At 57.9% G+C, this 27,403-nt stretch overlaps 1 protein-coding gene across 18 annotated transcripts in view; it reads left to right on the forward strand.

Moving 5' to 3' along the window:
* Positions 1–27,403, forward strand: part of NCOR2 (nuclear receptor corepressor 2) — a 237,298-nt gene that overhangs the window by 167,518 nt on the left and 42,377 nt on the right. For 15 of the 18 annotated variants that reach the window (XM_070769371.1, XM_070769385.1, XM_070769387.1 and 12 more), the window contains 4 exons: positions 9,262–9,404; positions 17,852–17,999; positions 22,087–22,137; positions 23,247–23,880. In XM_070769371.1, the coding sequence (XP_070625472.1) occupies positions 9,262–9,404; positions 17,852–17,999; positions 22,087–22,137; positions 23,247–23,880 (976 nt within the window). The remainder of the gene's footprint in view (positions 1–9,261; positions 9,405–17,851; positions 18,000–22,086; positions 22,138–23,246; positions 23,881–27,403) is intronic. The other 3 variants (XM_070769380.1, XM_070769386.1, XM_070769388.1) reach the window with 1 other exon arrangement.

The raw sequence follows: 27,403 nt of genomic DNA on the forward strand, positions 1-27,403 counted from the left end.
CCCAGCCTTCTCACTGTGGTGGCTTCTCTTGTGGAACACAGGGTCTAAGTGTGCAGGCTTCAGTAGTTATGGCACGAGGGCTCAGTGGTTGCAGTTCTTGGGTTTATCTGCTCCGCAACCATGTGAGATTTTCTGCTATCAGGGATCAAACCCATGTCTCCTGCATTGGCATATTCTTTACCACTGAGCCACCAGGGAAGCCCCTTTGTGAGGATTCAGTAAAAGAAAGCAGAAACGCTTAGGAGGGTGGTGACTTAGCCCATCAACCACTTGGAACGATAACCAGCCCCTTAGCCTTGTGACCCTGACCTGGCCTGTCTTAGCCTCGTTTTCCCTTGTCCTCCAAAATGAGATGGGGATGCCATCACTGAAAGGCATTAGAAGGGTGATGTGAGCCTTATTTGTGCAGTCCTTGGTATACAGTAGGTTCTCAGAAGTGGCAGGCCTGCAGTTCAGCACACAGACTCTGCATTTGAGTCCTGGCTCTGTCTCTTGTGGGTGACGCTGAACAGTACCTACACCTCTGGGGGCTTCGGCCCCTTCCCTGAGAATGGGGTTGGTGGTATAAGATGACATTTGGAGGTGGTTTCATGGCACTGGGAGAGGGCCCTGGGGCTGATACCCAAAGCACAGGATAATAAGTAATAATATTAAGTATTTGTCAGTACTTCCATGTAGCAGGTATTGCTAAAGGTGATCTGTGTGTTAAATCACTTCATCCCCACCAACCTTATGAGGCAGATGCTATTTCTTGTTTCTCTATCCAAAATGATGAAACTGAGACCCAGAGAAGTTAAGTGACCTGCTAAGTCACACAGCTGTTAATTGGTAGAGCTGGAATTCAAACCCAGGCACCCTAGTTACAGAATGGGGCTGGTGTGAGGTTTCAATAAATGAGTCCATGGGCCTGGCTACTATTAATCTGATGATGAAGTTGGGGGAGTGCATCCCAGAAAAGGAATAGCATGTGCAAAGGCCCTAGGGCAAGGGCAGTGAAGTCAAGTAACAGGCTGTTAAAACCCAGCAAGCAGGACTTTCCTGATGGTCCAGTGGTTAAGACTCCACCTTCCAGTGCAAGGAGTACAAGTTCGATCCCTGGTCAGGGAACTAAGATCTCACCTGCTGCACGGTGTGGCCAAAAGTTAAATAAAAACAACCAAAAAAACCCAGAGAGCAAGGGAAAGAGAGGCAAGGGATGGAGAAGCCATTGGGAGGGCTACCCCCATCCCACCCCTGCCAGCCTGACCAGCTGTGGGCAAGAGTTTGGTGGTTGCTCTAGAGCAGGGAGAGGCCATAATGTGGGGAGGCGTGGCCCAGAGACAGGAGAACTGCAGGGTTCCAGGTAGCTGGTGAGCACCTGCCCGTCCTTTGTATGTGGAGTCAGGCTGCCTGCCCTGGGGCTCACACCAGGTGGGGACCAAACAAGTGCAGGGCAGCCCCAGGGAGCTGGCCGCTTGCCCCTGGGCCCAGCGCCATGCTGGGCAGGCACTGGGCTGGGATGTGAAGCTCTGGTTCCCCTGGGAAAGGTCAGCGTGGCCTGGCTTGCAGTCTTGACCCAGCTAAGTGGGAGGCCCTGGGCTTGGCTGGCACCCCCTCCTGGTCCCCAGCCCCCTTCTCTGGTGGACAGGGCGCCAGCTGTGGAGGGGGGTAGGGGAGGCCCCGGGCACACCATTCCCAAGACCAGAAATAGGCACTGGCCCAGCTCCGCACTGCCAGCCCCTCCCTGGCCTCAAGTGGCCCGCTTGGTGAGGAGGCTGAGGGCAAGGTGCATGGACCCGGGGGAGGGCCCTGCAGAGACCAGGCCCTGGTGCCCCCAAGCAAAGCCCATCAGCCTGGGTGGAGCCCAGGTGGGTCCCAGAGCTCTTCCCCGAGTAACTCCAGGCCCACTCTGCCCGCAGGACTCGCCTCCTTTCATGGGGACTGAGGGAGAAACCACTAATTGCTTTGCACCTCCAAAGTGCTTGCTGTGCACACTGGCTGGTTTAATTAGTTTTTACGGATGAAGAGTCGAGGGCTTGGGGAGGGGAGGTGTGAGTCCCCAGCCTGGGAGCTCAGGCCTCCACTTCCACACGTCTGTCATTAAAGCCTCCTGCCATCCTTCCTGCAGGGACCACGGGAGAGCAACGGCGGGTGTGCTTGGCCTGGACAGCCATGCACATGCTCACTGGGGCTTACAATGAGCAGCGTGACACCATGGTCAGTGCACAGGGTTGGCAGCTGATGGATGCACCCGGGTTCAGGATGCTGGGTCACTTCTGAGTACGCAGATCAGTGAGGGTCCAGCAGGAAACAGGACCAGCATGTTGAGTGGGGACTGGGGACAGTTCATGGACAGGGATGGGGTGACCTCGAAGATCATTAGAAGAGAGCCTGCACCATCCCGGGGCTGGCATCGGTGGGGAGCTGTCACCACCTCCTGCTGGAGCTCAACTTCATCTTGGGTGCACTGTTCCCCAAACCTGGGTTCTTCTGGTATTCAGGAGGAGAGAGTTGGGGTTTCTGCCTGAACTTGGGGGACCCAGCCAGATACCAGGGTAAGCTCCAGACCCTTCTCTTGTTGCTTAGCAGCAGCCTTGAAAGTAAAGTCAAGCATCTCCCAGCCCACTCAAACTTCCAGGAGCAAAATCCACACATGGGCATTCAAGTTGGTGCTTCCTCAGAGAAAGAGACCCAAGGCAGGTTGCACAGTAATGACAATGCCTGTTAGCACGTGGCCGGTGCTCGCTGGTCCCTGAATTTTGCATGAATGATCTTACTTAATCCTCCAAGGGACCTTCAAGGCGGCTTCTCCATATTTGAGGACACACATGTGTGCACACACTCACACACGCACACAGACACACCTTCTGCTTTGCAGATGGGAAAACTGAGGCCCAAGGGGCTGAGTGATGAGCCGGAGCTTGTACAACAAATATCCTGGAGTTGCTTGGCCCCAGAATTTACCACTTGGCTGTGCTCTATTGGAAAACTTGACATAGAATGCATAATTGCCCAAAATGGTAGGATGCCAGGTTGCACACAGGTGATATTTTTTTCATCTTAATGTCTTTGATCATATGTTGGGAGATCACATTGTCCCTAAGATTTGCAGATGTAATAGCTGAAGCCGAGGCTAGTGTAGGCACTGAGGCTTACTTTGAAAAGAGTAGAAAGGTAAGTCCGAGTTCAGGTGTGAGGTTGTCTGGCCGAATCCCCTCGGGGACTGGCGGGAGGTGTGTTGGAAGCTCAGATACACAGTAGGTTCCCGGCAAGGTCACCAACCCTGCACTGAGTCCAAGTCAAACCCGCCCAGGGCTTGGAGTTTCCGAAATAAGGAAGTGGCATGACTCAGGACTAAATCGGCTGGTTTTTCTTTCTTTCTTTTTTTTTACCCTGCTCCTTTGATAGTGTTTTAGGCAGAAAATCTTGTTTTGCAAACCAGAGTTTCTCTTGGAAAGCAGCGGTTGGTGGGAGGGCTGTGGACACGTCCTTCTTGCAAGTGGCCTGTGCTGTTTCATGGAGGGAATAGAAAACTTCAGGGCTGGCTGGAGCTGGCGGGGGCCGGCTGGGGTGGTGGGAAACAAGTGTTTCCTGGGAGGCGGATGCTAGTTTCCGGGGCGGGGGGGCCGGGGTGCAGCTGTGAAATTCCCAGGATGCAGATGGATGGCAGTGTGGTACTGCCCGCGGGTGTACTTCCGCCCTCAGGTTATCAGAACATGCCCATAGTGGGGTTGGGGGGTGTAATTGGTGCAGGTTTGCAGACCCTAGAGATGAGAGCTGCCTGCAGTGGGGACCCTGAAAGGGCAGCACCTTGGGGAGGGACATGACAGGGACAAGGCCTTTTTGGGGGCCTGTGTACTTGAGTTGATGGGGGCTTAGACACTGCTCCCGTGAGAACAGTTTGTCTCAGGCCCCCAGACAGTGTATGAGAAGCTCCCTGCTGAGGGTAGCCAGGGCAACCAGAGCGGCCAGGCCAAGCCCCATCACAGGGAACCCCCCCCCCGCCCACCATCACCTCTGCGGCTACCCCCTGCTCCTTCGCCTCTTTCTGCGCTCCATGACTCAGACCTCCTGGCTTGACTTCCTGTCTTGGTCAATTTCACTTCCTAGTTCCTGCCTCCCGGGCGCTTCAGAACGAAACTCCTTCCTTAGAAATTAGAAGTGAGGTCGGGGAATCCAAACCACAGGGGATGTTGGCAGAATCTGCTGTCTGGGGCACAGAGTACGTGAGGGCGGGCCCCTGGTGTGAGAGGGGGGCACTCCCTCCCTTCTCTTCTGGGGAATGTTCAGGACCCCCCTGGGGATAAATGCTCAGCCCACTCCTCTCTGAAGCTGGGGGCCCCAGCAAGGTAGCAGAGGCGCCTGGGGGATGCCCAGGGAGCCCCCAAACCCACACGCCTAGGGTATCTGGAGCTTTATTCATTTGCTGGGTGCCTCCTGCATACCTAGCAGTTGTGGGTGCAGAGACACTGCCCTCAGTGAGCAGCGGAGCCAAGGAGATAATTTCAGGGAGCAGCGATAAGTGCTCTGGAGATACCAAAACCCCATGACAGCAGGGTGGCTGGGAGGAGAGCTTTGGAAAGAGTGGTCACAGCAGGCTTCTCTGAGGAGCTGTCCCTTGAAGCTGAGAAGTGAAGGAAGGCAGAAGGAGATCTGTGAAAAAGCCATGCAAGCAGCAGGGACAGTTGAGTACAGATGCCCTGGGGCACACCTAGGGGCTGGGCAGGAAAGGTCCTGGTGGGTGGCTGGAGCAAGGGGAGAGGTAGGAATCAAGTTGGACAACGGGAGCGGGGCGAGTCTGCAGGGCCTCACGCACCACGCCAAAGCCTTTGGGTGTTATTCCAAGAGCATTGGGTCATCACTGGCAAATCTGAAGCAGAGGAGTGACCCGATTGGATTGGCATCCTTAGAAGCTCCCTTGGGCCTCCCTTGCAGGGAAAGGATCGTGGGACTCGGGTGGGATGTCCAGCTCCCCAGCACGGTTGGGCTCTGTTGTCCTCCCTGGGGGTGTGCCCCAGGGCCCCGGCGAGGTCTGTGGGCAAGGTGGTGGGACAGGGGTGGACTGTTGTTCCTTGGGTTTTGTGGGCAGGATGGAAAGGCTTGAAGGCAGAAGGGATGAGCAGGTCAATGACCCGGGAGTTGAAGATATCGTTCATGACCTGGATCTCGCTCCAAAGTTCAACTCAGTTAACTTTCAACTCCCTGGGAGCTGCCTGGGGCATCTGTAGCAGGTGTTTTTTATGGGGCACAGGCTGACCTGGGTGTCCCAGAGAGGGAAGAAAAAGGTAGCCATGGCCCCAAGACCCTCGGGGAGCAGAGAGCTCTCTAAGGACTCCAGACCCTCCCCCCTCCCATCCTCAGGGGTTGGAGGTCTCATTTGCATTTGGAAGAATCCCCTCAGATTCTAAGTTTCCTCCTAGAAGGCGAACCTAGCCCTGCCCACCCACCGCCCCCTTCCAGCCCATCCAGTCTTCTAGAGTCCCCCACGATGGGCCTGGCCGCCCTGGCAGCAGTCAGGCGGGAAGGGGGTCAGACCACAGGTGGAACCAGCGCACAGGGGAATGACGGCGGAAGAAGCTGTTTGCTCCCCGGCTGCTTGCCGGGGTGGAAAAGCTCTGTTTTTCTGAACTCTCATCTGTTCTTACCGCTGCTGACGCCGCCACCGCCACGGATGGGGAGAGAGGGAGGGGGAGGCCAGTGCCAAGTTGGCCCGCCCCCTTCTGAACCTGGGCTTCTGCCACGCTCCCCCGCCCGCCCGCTCCCGGGAGCCTCCGTCTGGAGGTCACATTCAGCCCTGACGCGTCTCGCTGGGTCAGGCAGCAGGAAGATCGGCCGAGTCCTTGTGCGCCGCGGCGAGGCTGCCGGACAGGCGGTGGGGGTGGGGGTGGGGTCTTTGGTTTCTCCCCGGTGGGGGCGTCAGGGGTCTGGGGCTAAGCGCCCACGCTGGGCACGTCGGTGCCCGGAGGAGGCGCGGACGCGGTGCTCCCTGGTGACGCCTGGCACGGGGCACCGAGCACACAGCCGACAACTTCCCGCCGCCCTCCCCCATCAGGCGAAGGGCACTTCGCATGCCCGCAGCTGCCGGGAGCGGGGGGGTGTGGGGGGGAGACGGCTCAGGGGTGGCAGCGCTGCCGGAGGAGCCCTGGGCCACCACGGCGGGCCGGCGGGCCGGCGCGCGCAGCACGGAGCTGCTTCCCCGCCCTCCCCGGAGCCAGCCTCCGCCTGCCGCCCTCCGCCGCCCGGCCCCTCCCACCGCCCGGCCCCTCCCTCCTCCCTCCTCTCTCCTCCCTCCTCTCTCCTCCCTCTCCCTCCCTCCCTCCTCCCTCGCGCCGCCGTTGGACGAGAAGGATGTGAGGCTGAGCTGAGCCGCCAGCAGACGCCAGCCAGAAGCCTTGCGGAGCCGGCACCACGGCCGCCCAGCCTCCCGCCTCCCAACCCGCTGCTCCCAGCTCCGATCCCTGGAGCATCCTCCAAGCCGTATGTTTCCGGAAAACTTGGCCGAGGGGGAGACGCAGATGAGAGGATGTGAGTGAGTGGCTCCGGGGAGGGGACTGGGGATTGGGGGGGGGGCTTTTGGGCCACGGTGACGGGGACCCCAGGGGTGACAAGGACCTCAGGCTGGGGGGGGGGGACTCGGGGTTTCTCTACCGTGGGGTCCCACCCTCACTTTCTTCTAGGGCCCCTTCCCAGCCTCTCTGGCTGTCGGGTGGGGGCTCCCTGGGAAGGAGGTCTGTGTTGAGGTGGATCCGGGAGGGGTCCTGGACAGTGTGTGCTCAGAGGTGCTCTCTCCAGGTCGAGGGGTAGGGGCTTTACGCCTCATCAGGTTCATGAGGTCTACAGGGCATCTCCCTGTGCCCAGCACCCTTGGTCTGGGTTCTCAGAACCAGAAGACACCCCATACCCGTCCACCCCAACCCTAGGTGTCCTGGCTGGTAATATTAGGACACTCACCCCAGCTCTTTGCACAGCACTTAAAGAAACTGAGGCCCAGAGAGCAGAGGGAATGGCGGGGACCACACACAGCAAGTCTGGGCAGGGCTTCGGGATGGCGTAGTCCAGCGGTCCTTCCCAGGCAGCTTTCAGGCAGGGCTGGGCAACACCCCCCCTGCCCTCCAAGCCCCTGCTGCTGCCACGAGTGGAGTTAATTAGAACCTCAGCTTCTCAGCCAACTCCACGCCATCTCCTTATTTATGTGTCCAGTTTGTAAATGTCAACCTCCCTGGGGTCCAGCCACCCCCTGGGTCCTTGTCCACCCCCCCTACCCCCCACATACTTACCCCCCCCAGCAGGCCCAGATGGGAGACCCGCCCTCTCCCTCCCGGGGTTCCGGCCCAACGTGTTTGCCTGGGCTCTCTTGGCCCCGGTTGGGGAAATATAAATAAACGTGTCCCCGTCGTCCTCGGCCAGGTTCTCTGGAAGTGGCAGCTGCTGCTGGCGCAGGCGGCGGGAAAGGTCAGGGGGCTGGGTTACACTTGATCCCACGCCTCGGCTCCCCCCACCCCACCAACCCCGCCCAACCCCCCGCCCCGTGCCTGTCCTTGAGGAACCCTGAGCAGCGGCCGTGGAGCCACGTGGCTCGGTGGCCTCTGCAGGGGAGCAGGTGGCCTGTCAGTCCAGCACCCCCTCCCCCACCCAGCTGGGCCTACAGGCGGGAGCCGGTCCCCACGTCCACTCGGCCCCATGGCCCACCCCATGAGCTTGTGAGTTGCTCTGATCTCTGGAGCATCGGTTTCCCTCCCGTCCAGGGGATGTGAAAACGGCCGTGGCCTCGACAGCAAGGATAAGAGGGAACCAAATCTTTGAAGGGCTTTGCAAACTCCAGGTTGCTCAGCCATGTGACACGGTGGTTTGTTGATGTTGTTTTTGATGCTGTTTTATTTCTGTGTGAGCCTTGTATGTAGCAAGCCGCCGGCATATGTTTGAATGAATGGGTAGATGGAGGGATGGATGGATGGATGAATGAATGAAAGAAAATATCGACAGTCAGAATGTCAGCCCCTCAGGCTCCCACCCCTGCAAAATATAGCCCTCCTGGCTTGCAGCTTGATTTGATTCAAGGAAGACGACCTCAAACTTCGTTATGGGAAATCTTTCGCTAGTCGTTAGGAGTCTAGCTCCGGGGCTCAGAGGCTGCTCTGTTCCCAGCAACGTGACTCAGGCTTCGTTCCTGCTGCCCTCTGGGGGCCCAGTCCTGCCCCGCAGCCCCTGGAGGCTGGAACGTCCCCTCAGCCCCTCCTGCAGCCGTCAGGAGCGGGGGCAGGCCCTCCCTGCTCGGGCTGACCTGGGCGCACAAGGCACGCTGCCCACCAGGAGATACGAGACATAAAAACGTAGAGGCACCGGCTGATGTGAGGCGAGCCCGTGTACTCGGAGCACGGCGGGCAGATGGGCTGAGACTCAGGGCCGGCTTGAGGCGGGGTGGGGGGGTCGGGGGGACTGCATTTCTGCTGAGCCTGGCGTTTACGGTGTTGAAAATGGAATAGGGGCTGGAGGCGCAGCTCTGGCCCAAGTCTGTGGGCGTGGAGGGAGCTTTCTCTGCCCTAGGTGAGTCTGGGGTGGTGCCTGCAAATTCCTAGGGGTTTCTCCCCACATCAGGAATCTCTGAGGCTGTGTGAGAAGCTCATGGAGATGAGGGTGGCTGTGATTTGTGGGGCAAGTCCACCCCAGATCCTGAACCAACCTGGTGGGGCCCGAGTCCAGGGTGGGCCTTTAGGTGTCCCAGGGGAGCTTGGGGTTGCCCCAGTTAACCTGGGCACGGAGGCTCCTGGCCTGATTCACCCCCACCCGAACTCCACCCTCCCACCCTTGCTCACACGTTCCTTCCTTTCCCTGGCCCGGTGCGGCCGGAAAACAGCCCGGTCTCCCGAGGCCTCCTCGTCTGCAGCTGCGAGCGAGTGTCAGTGCCGGGTCACGACCGGCAGGGGAGGAGGAGAGGTGGGGCCCCGGGCGGGGTCTGTGCCCCTGACCTCAGCCCTCAGCCCCCAGAACCCTTGATGGTGACCTCAGTGGGGATGCACCCTGGCTGTTCCCACCTGCCCTTCCAGTTCCTGGAGCCCAGGCCTCTCTCAGGGAGCCCAGCCCCCTCCTTTTTGTGCCCTCCCCCACCAGCCCAATCCCACGTGTGTCTCTTCCCAGAAACCCTGGACCGGTGCAGTGAGCCTGAGGCCCGGGATCAGGGCTGTTTTTTGGCCTGGGGCTCTGCTCTCCATGCCATGGACACAGGCCCTCTCTGCCCTTCCAGCCCCCCTGACGCGCCCCTCATCTGCCGTCCTCCTCCCATAGGTCTCCTGGAACACGGCCGGAACTGGTCGGCCATCGCCCGGATGGTGGGCTCCAAGACCGTGTCCCAGTGTAAGAACTTCTACTTCAACTACAAGAAGAGGCAGAACCTGGATGAGATTCTACAGCAGCACAAGCTGAAGATGGTGAGTCCCCCCCCAACCTCCTCTCCCCTCCTTCCCCACTGGGGTCACACCGTGGGCCCATGTGGTCGCTGCAGCCCCGGAGCCCTGGGCAGGGAGGGGTCTTAACACCAGGTCTGGCTCAGGATTCAGCCCCTCCCGGTTCTTGCTCAGTGGTCCCCCTGGAATGCTGCTGGGATTGATCCCATGCCGTCAGCATCCCTCCTGGGTACTTCAATGGACAGGCCCACCCTCCCGCCTCCCGGGCTCCACCACCCTCCACCCCGCCCCCTCCTCACTAGCACTCCCCGGTCAGACCCCTCTGAGGGCCTTGAGCTCCGGGCAGGGAGGAAGGAAGGAGCGTGGTGGGTCAAGGCACTGACTCACCAGGGACTTGGGGCTGTCAGCACATTGGAATGAAGACCCGGGGCAGATGAACCCTAAGTCAGCATCTCCCCCCACTCCCGTTTGAACTCACAGTCTCAGGGCCACCCCGGGGGGCAGCCGGCCCAGCCCTGTCCTCCAGGGGACTGGAGAAGCAGCTCTGAGCTCTCCCTCCCCCAGGAGCACAGAAGGGGCGGGCTCGCCTCACTGCTCCTATGAATGGTCTGCACACTTCCTCCGCAGCTGTTACTGGGAAGCTGTTACAGGGCCATTTGGGGGCGGCATCTTTTCTTCTCTCTCTTTTTTTTCCCTTTTCTTTTCCCTCTCTCTCTCTGCCTCCCTCTCTTCCTCTTCTCTCTCTCCCTCCCTCCATCCCTCTCTCTCCCCCTTTTGGGCACACTTGTGACACGTCAAGCATGGTCATCATTTCAGATCTGGGGAAACTGAGACTCAGCCAGGCTCATAAACAGCTGACTTGGGGGTGAACCCACAGCTACGTGACCTGAGGACTCATGCCTCTGGTCGGCAGGCTGTGTAGTTCCTTGCAGATGTGAAGGGGCAGGAGGGGGACACACAGCTCTCCACACCCCAGTTCCCCATGGTTGGGCGGCTTCTGCTGGGTTCAAAGTATGTGCAGTCTGTCTGGGGGGTGGGGGTTGAATTGCTCCTCATGCAGCCCACCGTGGTCCAGAGAGGGCAAGCAAGCTGCTGGGGTCACACAGCGTGGCAGGCGGATCAGGGACCAAAATCTCCCTCCTTGAATGCTCTGGAGCGCTGTGCTAAATCTGAGGACATGACTCCCCAGCCCCCTGGGCTTCCCTGGTGGTGCAGTTGGTAAAGAACGTGCCTGCCAGTGCAGGAGACATAAGAGACATGGGTTCAATCTTTGGGTCAGGAAGATCCCCTGGAGGAGGGAATTGCGGCCCACCCCAGTATTCTTGCCTGGAGAATCCCACGGACAGGGGAGCCTGGCCACAGTCTATGGGGTCGCAAAGAGTTCGACGTGACTAAACGACTTAGCCCACCCACTCCCAGCCCCCTGAGTATTCTTGGTTGGAGGAAGATGCTATTGCCATGGCCCTGTGGTCAGGGCTGAGGCCCACCTGCAGGCTTCACTGGGTCAGGCCCCTGCCTGCACCCCGTCCCCATTGTGTCCGGTTGGGCTGTGCCTCCTGCCCCTCCCCTGCTTGCTCTACAGTTGGTTCCCAGTGCTCCTCTGTTCCTCCTCAAGCTCCAGGCAGGGCTCACTCAAACACAAGGAGTTCTGCTGGTCTTCTAGATTTTCCAGGACTCTGGTTTCTTCAGGGAGGAAGATGGTGAGGGCTGAGGCTGAGGGGCACCTGGTCTCTAACACAACGCTTGTTAAGATCCCGTAGCACAAGGTGGCGGTGGTGGTTGGAGGTGGGTGGCAGGTCACCTGTACACACCAAGGGCAGGGGCTGGCCCTGACATCCCCCAGGGACAGAAAGGCCTTCTTCCTGCTCCCTCCCCTCCTCCCTCTGATCTGTCAGTCCTCCCTGCCTCTCCCCTCCCCCTCCCATTCCCTGCTCAGCCCAGCCCAGAGCCCACACACCAGCGTGCCTTCCCCAGGCTATTGGGTTACAGGAGTCTCCTCTCACAGCCTGCTGGCCCACAGCCTCACTTTCCAGGTTTCGTTGGGGCACGGCCCTGCTGCACCCCTGAAGACCCCAGAACTTGAGAGGGTGGGTTGGGGAACCAGAGGTACTAGCTGGATAGGTGGTGTGGCTCGTCTTCTGGGAGAAAGTGAAATCAAGTCCTGGTTTCATGAATTGACACCTGTGACCTTGGGTAGTGGCTTCACCCCACGAGCCTCAGTTTCCTCATCTGTAAATGATAATGACAACCCTTACTCCTAGAACTCAGGCTGCCCTAACTACTAGCAGTGGTATCGGCATCGTGTTTATTTTAAAGCCACTGGCCCCCCGCTTTTCTTCTCAAGGGTGTTATTCAAGTGCTCTCTTGAATAATATGTGCAGGAAAAGCCATGGTAGGGACTCGCCCCAGACACCCAGATTCAAATGCAGATTCTGATGCTTTCTAGTTCTGCAACCTTGGGTGAGTGGTTTGTCTTCTCTGGGCCTTAGTTTCCCCACTTATGAAATGGGGATAATTCTTACATCAAAGTGGGTTTCCCAGGTGGCGTAGTTGATAAAGAATCTACCTGCCAGTGCAGGAGGCACAAGAGACATGGGTTTGATCCCTGGGTGGGGAAGATCCCCTCGAAGAGACCAGTATTCTTGCCTGGAGAATCCCCATGGACAGAGGAGCCTGACAGGCTGTAGTCCATGGGGTCACAAAGAGTCAGACACGACTGAGCACACACATGTCCACCTCAAAGGGCTGCTGTGGGAACAGTTTGAGTGAAATGGGCGTGGGGTGCTTAGAAGTGTTCCTGGCATGTCGTAAGCGTCCCTCACTGAGAGCCATGTGGCGGTGGCAGTGTTGGCGGGTTCAGTAGTGAATTGCCCGTGGCCACCTGGTGCCTGGTGGCTTGGATGACTGGACAATGTAAATGCACTCCTTCCCTGCTGACTGCGAAGGAGTGGACTTACATTGAAGGCTGCGGAGAAAGTGCACTGAGAGATGGGGTGTCGCATCTCTCTTGGTTGTTGATTGGGTGTAGAGTATGTCCACTCCTGGATTGCCTGAGGAATTGGTTCATTAATCGATTGGCTCATTCATTCATTCACTCATTCAGAGGCAGCCTAGCCAGATGGTACAGAGTGGGGCCCTGGGCTAAAGGGCACACAGAGCTCTGCTGCCTCCCGACTGGTGGTGCCTGTGGCACTCAGCCTCGCTTTAAAGGAGGTAAGACCGGCCCGCCTCGTGGGGTTGCTGTGAGCTGCAGAGGCTTTCCTACTTGTAAAGGGCCAGGCGTGGTCCTTGATCAATGCTTAATAAGTATCGGACCTCACCCCCCTTGCACGCTCCGCATGGCTTTACTGAGTGCCTATTATGTGCCACGGAAGAAATGGCAGGTGCCATCCATATACATGTGGGTGGGGTTTCCTGCTGGACTGAGGAACTGAGTCTTTCTTTAATGGACACTGGGAATCATTGAAGGTTTGTGAGCTGAGAGGCCACCCGGTGGGGGCTGGGCTTGAGGTAGATTGTGCGGGTTCCAGCAAAGCGCAGCCAAAGTTGATAGAGACGGTCGTCTTCCTTGTCCCCAGACCCTGAACTTGCTGGAGGACAGGCGGCATCACTGGTGGGCTGAGGAGGAGGAGGGGGTGTGAGCAGCAGGGGGACCCTGAGCACCATCTTGGGCCCCTCCCCAGACCCCTGAGGTTGTCACCTTGACCCCATCCTCAGGTGAAGATGCTGAGGTCAGATGGGAGAGGGGCCTGGTGAGGCCACAGAGAGGGTTTGAACTCACATCTGTAGGCACCCGGCTTCCCTTTCTGGACCCCTCCCTGTGTTCCAGGACTCCCACGGAACTCAGCAAAGGTGGTCTTGGTGGGAAGCAGTGGCCCAGAAGGTGGGGGCCAGCAGGCCATGTTCTGAGGCCAGCAGATGGGTGAACCTGGCCAGTCACTTGTGGATGAGAAAGGGCTGTTTGGGAGAGTGGGGTTGGCTCTCTTTCCCTGCTGACTGCGAGGGAGTGGACTTATGTCGAAGGCTGCGGAGAAAGTACACTGAGGGATGTGGGGCCCCATCAGCCCTGGGTCCATCCATCCTGACAGTGGCCACCCGGCATGCAGGGGTGAGTTCCGCGTCACTGGAGAGTGCAGCCAGGCCTCACAAGATGCTGCCCCGCACCCTGCAGATCCCGGGAGGGAGACAGGTCCTTATGATTCCTGAGGCAGGGGCAGCCACCTCTGGCTGCCGGCCAGACCCTGTCTGGAGCTCAGGAAGACATGTCACCCTCTGCCAACGGAGGAAGCAGTGGGGGAAGCAGGGGGTCAGGGGGTGTCCCCTCCTGCCTTGCGCCAGACCTTGCCTGAGTGTGGCCACCGACAACGTCAGCAGGAAGCAGGGTCGGGTGGGCAGGCGGAACACGTCCCAGAGTTATGTAACATCTGGCACTGGTGACTTCTCCGAGGTTTTCCCTCCCCCTGCTAATGGCCGAAGGTTACCCTTTCCTCCCATCTGTGAATCCAGGCCCTGGGGCTCAGCTTCCGTGTCTCTCCGTCTCTGTCTGTCTCAACCCATCCCCCGCCTCGCCTTGTTTTCCTCTGTTGCCTCTTCATCTGAAGCTGCCCAGGCCTGAATAGAGAGAGATGGTCAGGCAGGGAAGTGCTTGAACCTGACCTGCAGTGAAGTCTGAACTTCTCGACCCCGTGAGCTGTGCGATCTTGGGCAGGTGTCTTTGCCTCTCTGAGCTAGTGGCTTTGTCTATCAGTTTCGTGTATCTAAAGAAGTAGTTACAGAGTGCCTATTCTGCGCCAGGCTCTGTTCTAGGTGTGCTGGGAATTCAGCTGAGAACAAAGGTACCAGCCCTCGAGAGGTTAGTTCTAGCTGGAAAGACAAATTAGCGTTAACACACAGATGATTTCTGATTGTGGTCTGAAGATGTTATGATGAGGGATAGTAGTAGAAAGTGATTGATGGGGAGTGAGATTAGCTCATTTTGATGGAGTAATCAGGGAAGACCTCTCTGGGGAGGTGATGTACGAGTAAAACCCTGATGGAGGTGGGCATTGTGGGTGTCTGGGAGAAGGATGTTCAGCCAGAAGAATGACCAGTGCAAAGGTCCTGTGGCCAGGGCATTGTGAGCACATCTGCATAAGAAGGGCAGTGTTTGTAGAAGACCTGGAAGGTAAACCAGTTAGAGACCTGAGTGGGGTCTAGATCTAAATTACACTGGACTGTATGGAGTGGGGAGGACTTGAGTTTTTATATTGTGGGTTCTCGGGAATGGCTGGGGAGTTTAAAGCAGGGAGCAGAATTCTGTGACTTGCAGAGTAGATGTGCAGAGCCAGGAAATTTGTAAGTAGAGAAGGCCTGGCACACAGTAGGTGCTTAATAAACATCAGCTGTAGTCACTAACACTAGTATCGCCAGCATCTCCTGTTCCATACACAACTCTCAATTCCGGGGTTTGGGGCCACGTGTGGAAGGATTTGGTATGATTGCTGGGACACAAAGTCCACCAGCGTCTCAGACCCGGTGTTGGGGAAATTCCAGTCTAGACATCATACTCACTTGGCTTGGGACGACATGGCCTGGGCTGTGGGTCCAAGGGACCTCGGTTTCCCCAGGAGGTGCCTCCCTGCCTAGCCCACAGGAAGCCCCTGTTCCCTGTGAGGCTCCAAGTGTTACCCCTGACCCAGCCCCCCGGGCAGCTGATCACCCAGCCCCAAACACTCAAGTGGGTCCCTGTCTGCTAAAAATAGATTGGGGAAGAAGCGGGAGCCCTCAGCCGCACCCACAGAACCCACATGCCACACAACTTTCTCGTGTCCTCGCAAGCTCTAGCTGGGGGACCTTCCCGGGAGAAGCTCAGGATTTGGGGCTGGGCTGCACCAGCCCCTGGAGGCGGGCAGATGGCGGTGGAGCTGGGCGTGCCCAGGAGCCCGGTGGACGTTTGGCAGGGTGGGGCTGCAGCCCTGGCCGAGTGCTGGTGACGGAAACCGTGACTAACGGGCAAACGGACTTTTCCCTCTTCCTCCCTATACTCTGAGTGGCTGCACTCCGAGGAGCCCCGTTTGCTCAGGAAGGAGACAGGACAGGAAGTGATCCGACTCCTGGGCAGGGGCTGGGGCTTGGGGACCCCTGAGGCCTGCTCGCGGCCCTGCATGGTAAGGGGCCAGGCTGGGCAGGGCCTGCTGGCACCTGGAGTTGATGCGGCATTTGTCCGAGAGTGAGTTGGGCTGCATGGGGCTGGGAACTGGCAGAGGGGAGGTGCATTAGTGCCCTTTTCCCTGTAATAGCGTACCGCAGACTGGTACAGAAACTTGCTATCTTGTAATCCTAGAGGTTAGAAGTCTGAAATCCAGGTGTCGGCAGGGTTCTGCTCGTTCTGAAGGCTCCAGGGGAGGCCCCCCTGCTATCCCAGCTTATGGGGCCAGCCCACAATCCCAAACATTCCTCAGCTGGCGGCTCTGGGTGCTTCTATGTCCGAGATTCTCTCTTCTTCTAAGGACACCAGTCATATTGGATTTAGGGTCCTTCCTCATAGCTCAGTTACTGCTGCTGCTGCTGCTAAGTCACTTCAGTCGTGTCCGACTCTGTGCAACCCCATAGACAGCAGCCCACCAGGCTCCCCCGTCCCTGGGATTCTCCAGGCTTCCCTAATAGCTCAGTTGGTAAAGAATCCGGCTGCAATCCAGGAGACCTGGGGTTTGATCCCTGGGTTGGGAAGATGCGCTGGAGAAAGAAATGGCTACCCACTCCAGTATTCTGGCCTGGAGAATTCCATGGACTGTATAGTCCATGGGGTTGCAAAGAGTCGGATACGACTGAGCAACCTTCTTCTTTCTTCTTTTTCTCACCTAATAAGACCTCATCTCACATAATTACATATGCAAAGAGCTCATTTCTAAGTAAGGTTCCATTCTAGGGTTCAAAGTGAAAGTGAAAGTGAAGTCGCTCAGTCGTGTCTGGCTCTTTGCGACCCCTTGGACTGTAGCCTGTGGGGCTCCTCTGTCCATGGAATTCTCCAGGCAAGAATACTGGAGTGGGTTGCCATGCCTTTCTCCAAGGGATCTTCCCGACCCAGGGATCGAACCCAGGTCTCCCGCATTGGAGGCAGATGCTTTAACCTCTGAGCCACCAGGGACGTTTATTCTGGGAGGAACCTAGTCAATCCAGGGTAAGAGGCTTTGCTGGGAGCTGTTGACACGTCGAGGAGCATTTAGGTTCCATCTCCTTCCTTGGGAACCCAAAGGGTTCAGGCTGCGGCCCCTCCCATCACACTGGCGGTATTTGGGTGGGTCCCCTCTTAGGGGCCAGTGCACCCCCCTGGGAGTCCCTGGTGACTTTGGATCCCCAGCACACGCTGCCTCCACACGTGCCCTGACTCTGCCAGCTGTGTGTTCAGGCCCCCGATGCTGCCCATTCAGTCACTCAGTAAGTCAATCAACAAACGCTTTCTGAACCTCTGCCTGGCTCAGCCTGGGGGTAAAGAGACATCCTCCTGGGGCACCTGGCACAGTGAGGTGCAAAGATGGGAGCTGTCAAGGAGGATTTGTGCCCAGGCTGGGGGTGAGCCCCTGGCTCCCAGAGTGGGGAGCAGGGCTTCTGGGGACCAGACGGGGGCAGGGAGGTGTGGAGGGAAGTGAAAGGCTGGCGACCAAGGGCCTTCTTTCTGTTCCTCGAACCACCCTGCTGGTTCCACCTCCAGCCTCCGTACTTGCAGTTCCTTCCACCTGGGCCACTCTCGTCCAGAGCCTTGTCTGGCCAGCTTCTTCTCAGGACTCAGCTCAGATGTCACCTCTTCCGAGAAGTCTTTCCTGAGCCCCACCCCCCTGCAGTCTCGCCCCACCCTGTCTGTCCCCATGGGCTGCCGTTCTTCTACCTCTGAGTCTTCTTTTTAATTGATGTGTCGATTGCTGTCTCCCTGACTAGCTGGCCTGTGGAGGGGCAGAGACCCTGACTACATCATTCGTTGTGCTTTCTTGTCCCCTGGTGTACTATAAAGACCGGTGGGGTGAAATGACACGCCACCCAAGCTAGCCTGGGGGCAGGTGGTGCCGCAAGGGCATGCTTCTTTCATTCATTGTCTCCAGTGTACTGACTGCACCACCTGGCAGTGTGCCCTCCAGGGAGTGTGGTCGTCGCTCTGGCTTGGACAGCCAGCAGGGCTGGAGCAGTCCTAGGGGGCCTCCAGGCAGAGGCAGCCCTTCCTCACCCGTTCCGGAAGGATGTCGGGGCAGCCCCTAGGCCACGCTGCGCCCTGGTGTATCTGGGACACGACGGAAGAATGAAGCTGTGGGTAAAAATAACCACTGGCATGTCTGGCCGTGCAACTGGGGCGCAAGCGGGGAAGAGTGCCCTTGGGACAGTGGCCGGGATCACTGTCCCTAGCAGCTATGGCAGGCTTCTGGTTCTGGGAGTCCCCGGGCTGGCAGCCCAGGTCCTGGCCCTGGTGCTGACCCTGACCTGCCGCTATCCCTGTGCCCTAGGAGAAGGAGAGGAATGCACGGAGGAAGAAGAAGAAAGCCCCGGCCGCTGCCAGTGAGGAGGCCGCCTTCCCACCCGTAGTGGAGGACGAGGAGATGGAGGCGTCGGGCGTGAGTGGAAATGAAGAGGAGATGGCGGAGGAGGCGGAAGGTGAGGGTGGGCCGTGGGAGCTGGCCTCTTCCAGAAATGCCTGGGTCCTGCTGAGAAGGGGCCTGGACTGCCCCAAGGGGAGAGGGCGATCGTGATGGTGACGATCATGGTGGTGATGATGGTGGTGATGGTGACGATGGTGGTGATGGTGACGGTGGTAGTGGTGATGGTGACAGTGGTGGTGATGGTGACAATGGTAGTGACGGTGACGATGGTTATGGTTTTAGTGACAATGGTGGTGATGATCATGGTGGTGATGGTGACGATGGTAGTGGTGATGGTGATGGTGACGGTGGTGGTGATGGTGACAATGGTAGTGACGGTGACTATGGTTATGGTTTTAGTGACAATGGTGGTGGTGATCATGGTGGTGATGGTGATGATGGTGGTGATCATGGTGGTGGTGAAGATGGTAGTGATGGTGACGATGGTAGTGATGGTGGTGATGGTGATGATGGTAGTGAAGGTGACGGTGGTGGTGATGGTGACGGTGGTGGTGATGGTGACGGTGGTGGTGATGGTGACAGTGGTGGTGATGGTGATAGTGACAATGGTGGTGATGATCATGGTGACGATGGTGGTGATGGTGACGATGGTGATGATGGTGGTGATCATGGTGGTGGTGACGATGGTAGTGATGGTGACAGTGGTGGTGGTGACGATCATGATGGTGATGGTGATAGTGACGATGGTGGTGGTGGTGGTGATGGTTATGATGGTGGTAGTGGTGATGGTGGTGATGGTGCTAGTGACGATGGTGGTGATGATCATGGTGGTGATGGTGATGGTGGTGGTGATGGTGACGATGGTAGTGATGGTGACAATGGTGGTGGTGGTGACGATGGTGGTGACAGTGGGAACAATAATCACGGTAATCTGCCTCTCTGCAGTCACAGGACACTTGTTCATTCTATACTCCTGCCCCCTGTGAGTTCAATCTTGTGCTTGGTGACCCTACACATCCAGGACATATCCAGTTCTGGTGACACCTATTATCTTGCCAGCATATCTGGTATCACATTTTAGGGGAAAAAATTGTTTATTTTTGAAAATAGTTTTTTTTTTTTTTTTGACCACACTACATAGCATGCGGGATCTTAGCTCTTCAACCAGGAATCAGACTTGTGCCCCTTGTAGTAGAAGTGTGGAGTCTTAACCACTGGACCACCAGAGAAGTCCATAAAAATAGTTTTCTGACCTGAACCATTATTTTAGACTCCAGTATTCTTGCCTGGAGAATCCCATGGACAGAGGAGTCTGGTGAGCTACAGTCCATGGGGTTGTACAGAGTCAGGACAAGACTGAGTGACTAATATACATTATTTTACAACTTGAGCAATGTAAGCAGAACGAATACCGTTGGTAGATAAGTATTCAAAAGTTATGTAATTATGCTTCATTTTGCTCCCAAATGTCTGAATTTGAATGATAAACTGCACAGCCCCCAGCTTTCTGCCTGGGGGCGCTGAGGCTGGGGGCAGTTGCACCAGGCACCCCAGAATTGCGTCGTCGGCCTGGATATTAGGTGAATTCTGCCACCTGGTGAGGGCTGCCAAAGAGAGAGTGAGAATTAATATTTAAATTTTGCTCTCAGTTCTGCCCGCTTCTCAAAAGGAGGATTTCGACTGCACAAGATGGTCACTCAACTTCGGAGCCTGGCCCCCATGTAACACCTGGCTCCACTATGCAAATAGCATTTATAGATGTGGAAGTCACACCAGGCTGCCCAAAGGCAGGCTTGCATCCTTGGTCACTGATTACTGTGCCTTTGGCCCCCAGTCCTCTCCCTTTTACTTGCTCTACACCAGTCCCTCAAGGCACGACAACCCTGAAGACCCCCCACACAACACCCCTGAAGGCCCCTGCCCCCCGCTTCACTAAATGTGTCTGCTTCTCCTTCTGCCATCCCGCCGGCCTGAACTCCCCCGCGGGGCCTCAGGTTCTTAGTGAAGGGCCCCACCTCTCCTCCTGTCCCGTCTCCTGCCAGGTTCCCCTCCTGTCGCTCTTGTCTGCTTGCCCCTGCGTTTAAACTCCCAAACTTCTGCCAGCATTTGCAAGGAAGGTGTGAATCACCCCCGCTCTGTAAGCAAGACATGCAAATAAATCCAAGTTACGCCAGCCTGCAGTGCATTCACCAGCCTGAATCCTACTTCCAGGTTGAAAATGAAGAATTGGCCCATTTGGTTGTTGTTGTCTTACTTTGGGGGTGACCTGGGGTGCTGAGTCTGGCCTCCTTACCAGCGCTGGGTCTCTCCAGGCCAGGTTGGCTAGAGGCCTGACCAGTTTCTGATGGAAGGTTCCAAATCCCTCAGGTCCTTGAATTCTGAGTCCTGGGTCTGTAACCAGGAAAAGGGAACCTGGGGAGCAGGAACCCACTCTCCTCTTTAAATATCCTCCCGGCTGTGTGTGGGCAGGATGCAGGCTTGGTGGGAAAGTTAAAGGAAGCCAGACTTTGGCTCAGCATTAAAAGCAGAACAGATGTTGCCCAGTTAGAGAATTTTGAGGTAGTGAGTTCCCTGTCCCCTGTATGGTTCACACGCCCCATCAAGGATGGGAGATGGGCATTCTTGGCTGGTCTGCTGAACCCAGGGCTTCTGTGACCACCTGGCAGCCCTGAGCGCATCAAGGGAGGCAGTTGAGAAGAGTCTGCCCAAGGCCCCAGGTGACAGTCCCATCTTACAGACGAGGAAACCGAGGCCTCATGTGGGAGGGAGAGGAGAATTACTCACATAGGGTGTCACGTAGCTGGGAGACTTGGAATCTGCCAGTCCGATTGGCGTTTGCTGTGTAAACCTGTCCCTTGTGACCAGGATAGGGGAGGGGAGGTAGGTCCTAGGTTAGAGCCTGAGGTCTCTCCGATGGAACCATCTAGAATATCCCAATAGCCCCACAGACCCCTCCAGAGGGTAGGCAGCAAGGGCCTTGTATCCAGGCTGGAGATGAGTCCAGGGGAGGGAGGAGTGGTCCATTTGACCTTGTAGTTTCTCCAGTAAAGACTGTGGTTGTAATAAGAGCATCAGCCGTGAATTATTCCCTTTAATCATCACAGCAGCTCAACGGGTGCTGTCGTCACCCCATTTAATAGACAAGGACTCTGAGACACAGGAAGTTATCCAAGGAAGCCAGTTGGCCTGTTTGGGACCAGGATTTAAGCTTGTCAGAAATACTGATTCTTGGGCCCCACCTGGACCGACTGAGTGAGAAATGTTTCGGTAGTAGGCCCAGCCGTCTGAGTCTTCACGACCCTCAGGCACGCTTATACCTGAGAATCCCTGACAGAGATAAGCTGCTGGGTAAGGGAGAGAGCCAGGCATAAACCACTCATTTTGTAGATGAACACAGACTCTGGGGCTAAGCCATTTGTCCAGAGGACCTCAGTGCTGGCCCCCTTCGTCCTGTGGTCTGACAATGTGAAAAGAGGGAGTGACATTGCCGGAGTCAGAAGGCAGGGTCAGGAACCCCGTGTTGAGGGATACAGGATGCTGGGGTCAACCCTGTCCTGCCCCCATGCAGTGTGGCCTGGGACAGGCGACTCAACCTCTCTGTTTCTGCATCTGCAAAGCAGAGTGGTGATGATGATCTCTAACTTAGAGGTTATTGAGAGTGAGTTATGTGTGTGAAGCACTTTGCCCAGAGCCCAACACCCACAGAGCAAGCCTGTGTTGCTGTTGTTGGGATGGTCATTTCTGGGAGGAGCAGCCTTTGCTCTGGGCCTTGAAGGAAGGCAAGAGACAGGAGAGGTGGGAGTCTGGAGGCAGTAAAGCCTGAAAGAAGTGTTTTTGCAGGGCACTGGCAGCCCCTGCTGGCCTGGCTCCACGTCTGAGGGGTGAGACAGGGCCGGGTAGCCTCACAGGCCTCTCCCTCCAGCCCTGCCCCGCTCTGAGGCCAGCACCCCACCCCTAGGACCCTGGAGCCGGGAACCAGAGAAGGCCAGTGACTTGTCCAAGGACACCCAGGAGTGTTCTGGGCTGCGGGCTTTTGGGACAGGGTTGTAGGTCCTCCCTGCCTGCCTGGCCCCAAATTCTCCTCCCTCCCCACCTGCTGCTCATACCACCTCGCTTCTAACCCTTCTCTCACTTCCTTCCAGCCTTACACGCCTCTGGGAACGAGGTCCCCAGAGGGGAATGCAGTGGCCCAGGTATGAATGTGGCCAGCTGGCCTGGGGGGGTGGGGTGGGGGTAGGGCCAGGCCGGGGTGGGGGGCACCCCCAGGTTCCCTGTTGTCTATGAGGGGCTCCACCTCTGTGAGCACACCTCTGCCTGTGAGCCCCACTGCTGGTGCCACCACCGTCTCTGTTCCCCCTCCTCAGTGCAGTGTCTGTTCCCCATGCTGTTCCCTGGCTCACACCTGCAGATCAGTGCACTCGACTTGACTGTTCTGTTGATCTCTTACTTGTGTGTCCACCTGTGACTCTTACCCACTTATGTTTCTCCTACAGCAAGTGTGTGGGGGAGGGAGGTTTCAAATGTCCCCATTTTGTAGAAAGTGAGGAAAATTGAAACCCAAAGAAGCGAGAGGAGTTGTGGTTGAGGCTAAGGAGCCAGGTCTGGAGCTGAGGTCCCCTTTCCCTTCATCTGTGCACACTGTCATTCGATCAGCACTTCCTGTGCACCTGCTGCATACCAGCCCTGTGGACAGTGGCCAGGGGCTGTAGTTGGTGTGGACCCTCTCCCCGTGAGCTCCTCCAGGTTCACTGGCCGCGTTATATGAAGACAACAGTGATGACACAACAGCAGACAGTTAGCAGGTGTCACCCTGTGCCGCAACCCCTGTGAGGTGGGAACTGTTCTCCCCACTCTACAGATGGGGAAAGCGAGGCCAGGAGGTCACTGTGACAGCAGGGGCAGAGCCAGGGCTGCAGCTCCGATGAGAACAAGTAGACCCCAGAACGAAAGCCTGCACCCCTGGCTGCCCCTGGCCTGGCTCCATAGGGTGCTGGCCACCCACCCAGCCACTCCGGGGATCGGAAGTTAACAGGTCCTGGGCTCCTCCAGGGTCAGCAGGTGGAGAGGGTGGCCCGAGGAGGACAGAGGTCTGGGAGGGGCCAGGCAGGCTGCTCAGGCGTGTAGGAGCCTCGGAGCTGTTTGGTGTCCAGGGATGGGACTGCAGCCCCCTGAACTCCTACCCAGAACCAGGCTGCACAGTCAGGGTCATCGGGTGGTGAGAGGAGCGTGGGCAGGGCCCTGCCTGTCTCGAGCCTGAGCGCCCCCCGACACCACTCACCCCATCTTTGCTTTCTCCCCGCAGCTGCCGTCAACAACAGCTCCGACACCGAGAGCGTCCCCTCACCCCGCACCGAGGCCGCCAAGGACACGGGGCAGAACGGGCCCAAGCCCCCGCCCGCCCCGGGCACGGATGCACCACCTCCCGAGCCGCCCACCCCGCCGCCCGAGGACACCCCGGCCCCCACCGAGCCCGCCCCGGCCCCCGAAGCCACCGGTCCGCCCACACCCCCACCAGCACCCCAGTCACCCACCACGCCCCCTCCCGTGGTCCCCAAGGAGGAGAAGGAGGAAGAGGCCTCAGCCGCCCCCTCAACCGAGGAGGGGGAGGAACAGAAGCCCCCCGTGGCCCCAGAGCTGGCGGCCGACGTGGGCAAGGCCAAGACGGAGGAGCCGGGCGAAGCGCACCCCGTGGAGCCTGTCAAGAGTGAGTGCGAGGAGGAGGCCGCCGGAGAGGGGCCCGACAAGGTGAAGGCGGGCCCGGAGGCCGCGGTGGAGGCTGCGCCCGAGGGGGCACTCAAGGTGGAGAAGAAGGAGGCCAGCGGCTCTGGGGGCAAAGGCCCTGCAGCCAAGGGCTCAGGCGCCCCCCAGGACAGTGACTCCAGTGCCACCTGCAGCGCCGACGAGGTGGACGAGCCCGAGGGCGGCGACAAGAACAGGTGAGTGCGCTGGCTTTGTCGTCTCATTCTGTAAGCACTTACTGAGCATCACCTGTGTACCGAGACAACGTACACGAGGCTGATTCCACGCCTGCCCTTGGAGGGAGAGGGGGCCACCACTAAGTGTTCTCCGTCTGGCAGGAATTCCGATGTTGGGACAGGGCAGCATTGATGGGGTGGGTCCCCCATTAGCGGTGGCCTCTGAGCTGAGCCCGGGTGGGGAGAAGTAGGGTGACAGCATGGATTAGCTTCCAGAGCTGCCGCCACCAAGGACCACCCCAGAGTGGCATCGGCAGGGCCACGCCCCCTGAAGGCTCCTTCCCGCCTCCTCCAGCTCTGGTCGTGCCGGCCATCCTCAGCTTGTAGATGTGTCACTTTGCCCACATTTCCCTTTTGCTGTAAGGATGTCAGTCTTTGGATGAGGGTCCACCCTCAGGACCTCCTCTTAATTGCATCACATTTGCAAACAGCCTATTTCCAGAGAAGTTCACATTCACAGGTATTTGGCTCTTAGGACTTGAACAGACTTGGAGAGACAAAGTTTTACCCTCAACACGGTGGAACCAGCAAGTGCAGAAGCCGGAGGTGGGACTGAGCCTGCACGATTCAGCAGACCAGCCCACCTTGCAGGGCCTCCAGGCTGGGTGGGTGGCTGCATTTTGTTCTCAGGACAATGAGACCTCCGCAGCTCATGCCTGAGACTTGGGGTGCGTCTCAGGCTCTGAAACTTGCCAGCTGTGTGAGGGGGTAGATTTAATGGGGGTCAGAGTGGCAGAGGGATGCACTTTGTGAGGCAGCCTTGGGGATGTCCTGGTGAGGCTGGTGGCGGTGGACATGGGGGCAAGTGGCAGATGCCCGGGATCCTGGCCAGTTCATCTTCTGCCCGCTGAGGGTCCCTGAGACCCCGGCCAGAGCGGAAGCTGGCAGGCCCCACTCGGGGCCCAGTCTGGGCAGCAAAGGGCAGGGCTGCGGAGATCCACGCCCGCTTGCATCTGGGCGGCTTAAGGAATTGTTTTCTAGTGAGGCGGGCCGGTCATTTTTATTTTGACTGAAAACAGTGCAGTCTGTTTTCGCTCCTTTCACGTCTCTCGGAAAAGTTCTGGGCAGCGCGCGAGAGAGGAAAATCTGACTTTCAAATCTGACCGGTTCACTGGGAGCCGTTTCCTCTGCTCCGTGATTCACCTTGGGGCATGCGGAGATGGCAAATTCTAGAACGTTTCATGTGAAAACCGGACTTGGTCAGAGCTCGCTGGGTCCCCACGTGTTCAGTGAGCTACTTCTGGTCCCTGGCAGGACCCTCAGCCCACTTGTATGGCTCATGGATAAGCAGCAGTCTGGCCAGCAGGTTTCTGGGGGCCCGGAGGTCCTAAGTTTCCTGCCTAGTGGGCGCAGCTCGGAAAACAAGAGTTCACGGTGGCCTGATCTGCCGGGGAAGGCCCTGGGCCAGAGTCTCGCTCTTTGTGCCTGGGTAATGGGGTTAGGGTGGGCGGCTCCCCATCCTACTCCCGCTGGCCACAGAGACAGAGTCATGGAAACACACGTTTCTGCTCTTAGCGGGAAGAGCGTTGAGCTCATGGGACAGCCACGCTGATAAGCGGCCTCCTGGAGTCTGTGTTTTGGGTACAGATGGCCTGCCTGGGCTGGACAGCTCGGAGGGTTGGCCTGGGTCCCAACAGCTTCCCCCTGGACCTCTTGGGCCAGGCCTGAAGCCCCGCAGCCTACTTTGAGCCTCTCCCCGCACAACCTCAGCCCCACCCAGGGATGTGTCCTTCTCTCCCCCAGCTGGGTCTGGCTCCTGTCCACTCTTCCTGCCTGAGCGTCCAGCCTTTGGTCCCTCGGGACCAGGAGCCCTGGGCTGGGAGTCAGGACACCTGGTTTGTCACGCCCTCTGTGACCGAGGCCAGTCCCCCACCCTCAGGGTGAGGTTGGACTCGGGCCAGCCCCCTGACCTCTTCCTGGCTGGCAGTCCGCCACCCCTCCCTCCTGCCCCGGCCGTGGCCGCACAGGGCCAGGCGGGCGCCGGAGGACGCAGGCGAGATGCGTCAGAGTGCGCCCTGGCAGCCAGCACCACCTCCCTCACCGCCCCAGAGAGATCGGTGGGCGACCCCAGGTCCTGGCCTCCTGCCCACAGCCCTGCCTCCCGCCTGGCAGTCTCAGCGCAGTGCACTGGGCGTCCCTGGACAAGACACAAGATGCATTGCGTTCTGGCCCGTGCCCGTACGGCTTTGGGAGAGAAAATCATATCCTGCTTTTTACTCTCCATTGCTTTCTGCCAGACAGCTCCGCCTGGGAGTTTTCTTGGCTAGCGGCCAGAGATAGTGGCTTTGATTGCAGAGCCTTGAGCTTGCCTGCCCCCGCCTGTTCCGTTTCCCAGAGACGGTGCTGGGCACTTTCTGACAGGGCTGGGCCTTCAGAAGAGCCTTGGCCTTGCTGGGCCTCAGTTTTTTCACCCATAAGATGGGTGTGGGTATCCCCACTTATGGGCTGCTTGGGAGGAGAATGGAGTTCCGAGCCCACAGGAAGATGCTCAATGAAAGGAGTTACTCCCTTCCTTTGGAACTGCTTCAGGAGCCCCCAAAGTTCACTCCACGAGGAGCTTGGAATGTAGGCACTTCCGAGCCCCTGGAATTTCAAAAGAATGTAACAGCAATTTCTCCTTTATTTCTCTATTCCATAAATGATTAACTAGGCACTGGGGTGTGCCAGGTACCATCCTGGGCTCAAGGGGAGCAGCGACAAATGAGGTCCTGGCTCCAGGAAGCTTACATTTCACTGGGAGTGATTAGTACGGAATTGGAACAGCAATGGAATAAAGGGAATGCTCGTGTGATAAGCAGATGAGGGAGAGATTGGTCATGGAGGGAGTGTGAGGGGCAGTCAGGGAGACCTGCCTGAGGAGGTGACATTGAAAGATGATGGAAACACAGAGTATGAGACACGGAGGGAAAGTCTGCAGAGAGAACAGCCAATGCAAAGACCCTATGGCCTCACGAGCTTGTGTTGGATAGACGGCAAAGAGGCCTGTGGCAGAGAGCGGAGCGAGTGAGGGAAAGGGGACAGGGCACGAGAGGAGGTCACAGAGGTGGGCAGGGTCCTGGCTCTACTTGGCCCCACAGGGCCTCGGGGGTCGAAGCGAGGAGTGGGGTTTTATCTTGGGGGCATGGGAAACCAGCATGACCATGCCTTTGTGGATCTTCACAATCCTGCTTTCCCAGCCCCAGCCTGGCAGCCGGGGATTATCCCAGCCCAGCGATAATGAGGAATTTGGGGAGGGGGCTCAGCAGAGAAGGGACGTACTGTTGCAGACCCAGAGTCCCCTGGGGCCCTGCCCCCTCCCCAGCCCTGGTCTTCCGGGGTGGGAAGAAAATCCCAGGGATGAGAAGATGCCCAGGCTGCTCAGCACTAGGCGTTGTTGTCACGGCTTCCTGTGCCTTCCCGTGTCCTACCCACAGGACAGTCGCTGGAGGGAGCGACTGTTCTCACACCCATTTTACAGATGAGGAAACTGAGTCAGGCACAGTTG

Source organism: Bos indicus, chromosome 17 (assembly GCF_029378745.1).
Source record: "Bos indicus isolate NIAB-ARS_2022 breed Sahiwal x Tharparkar chromosome 17, NIAB-ARS_B.indTharparkar_mat_pri_1.0, whole genome shotgun sequence".
Taxonomy (NCBI): domain Eukaryota; kingdom Metazoa; phylum Chordata; class Mammalia; order Artiodactyla; family Bovidae; genus Bos; species Bos indicus.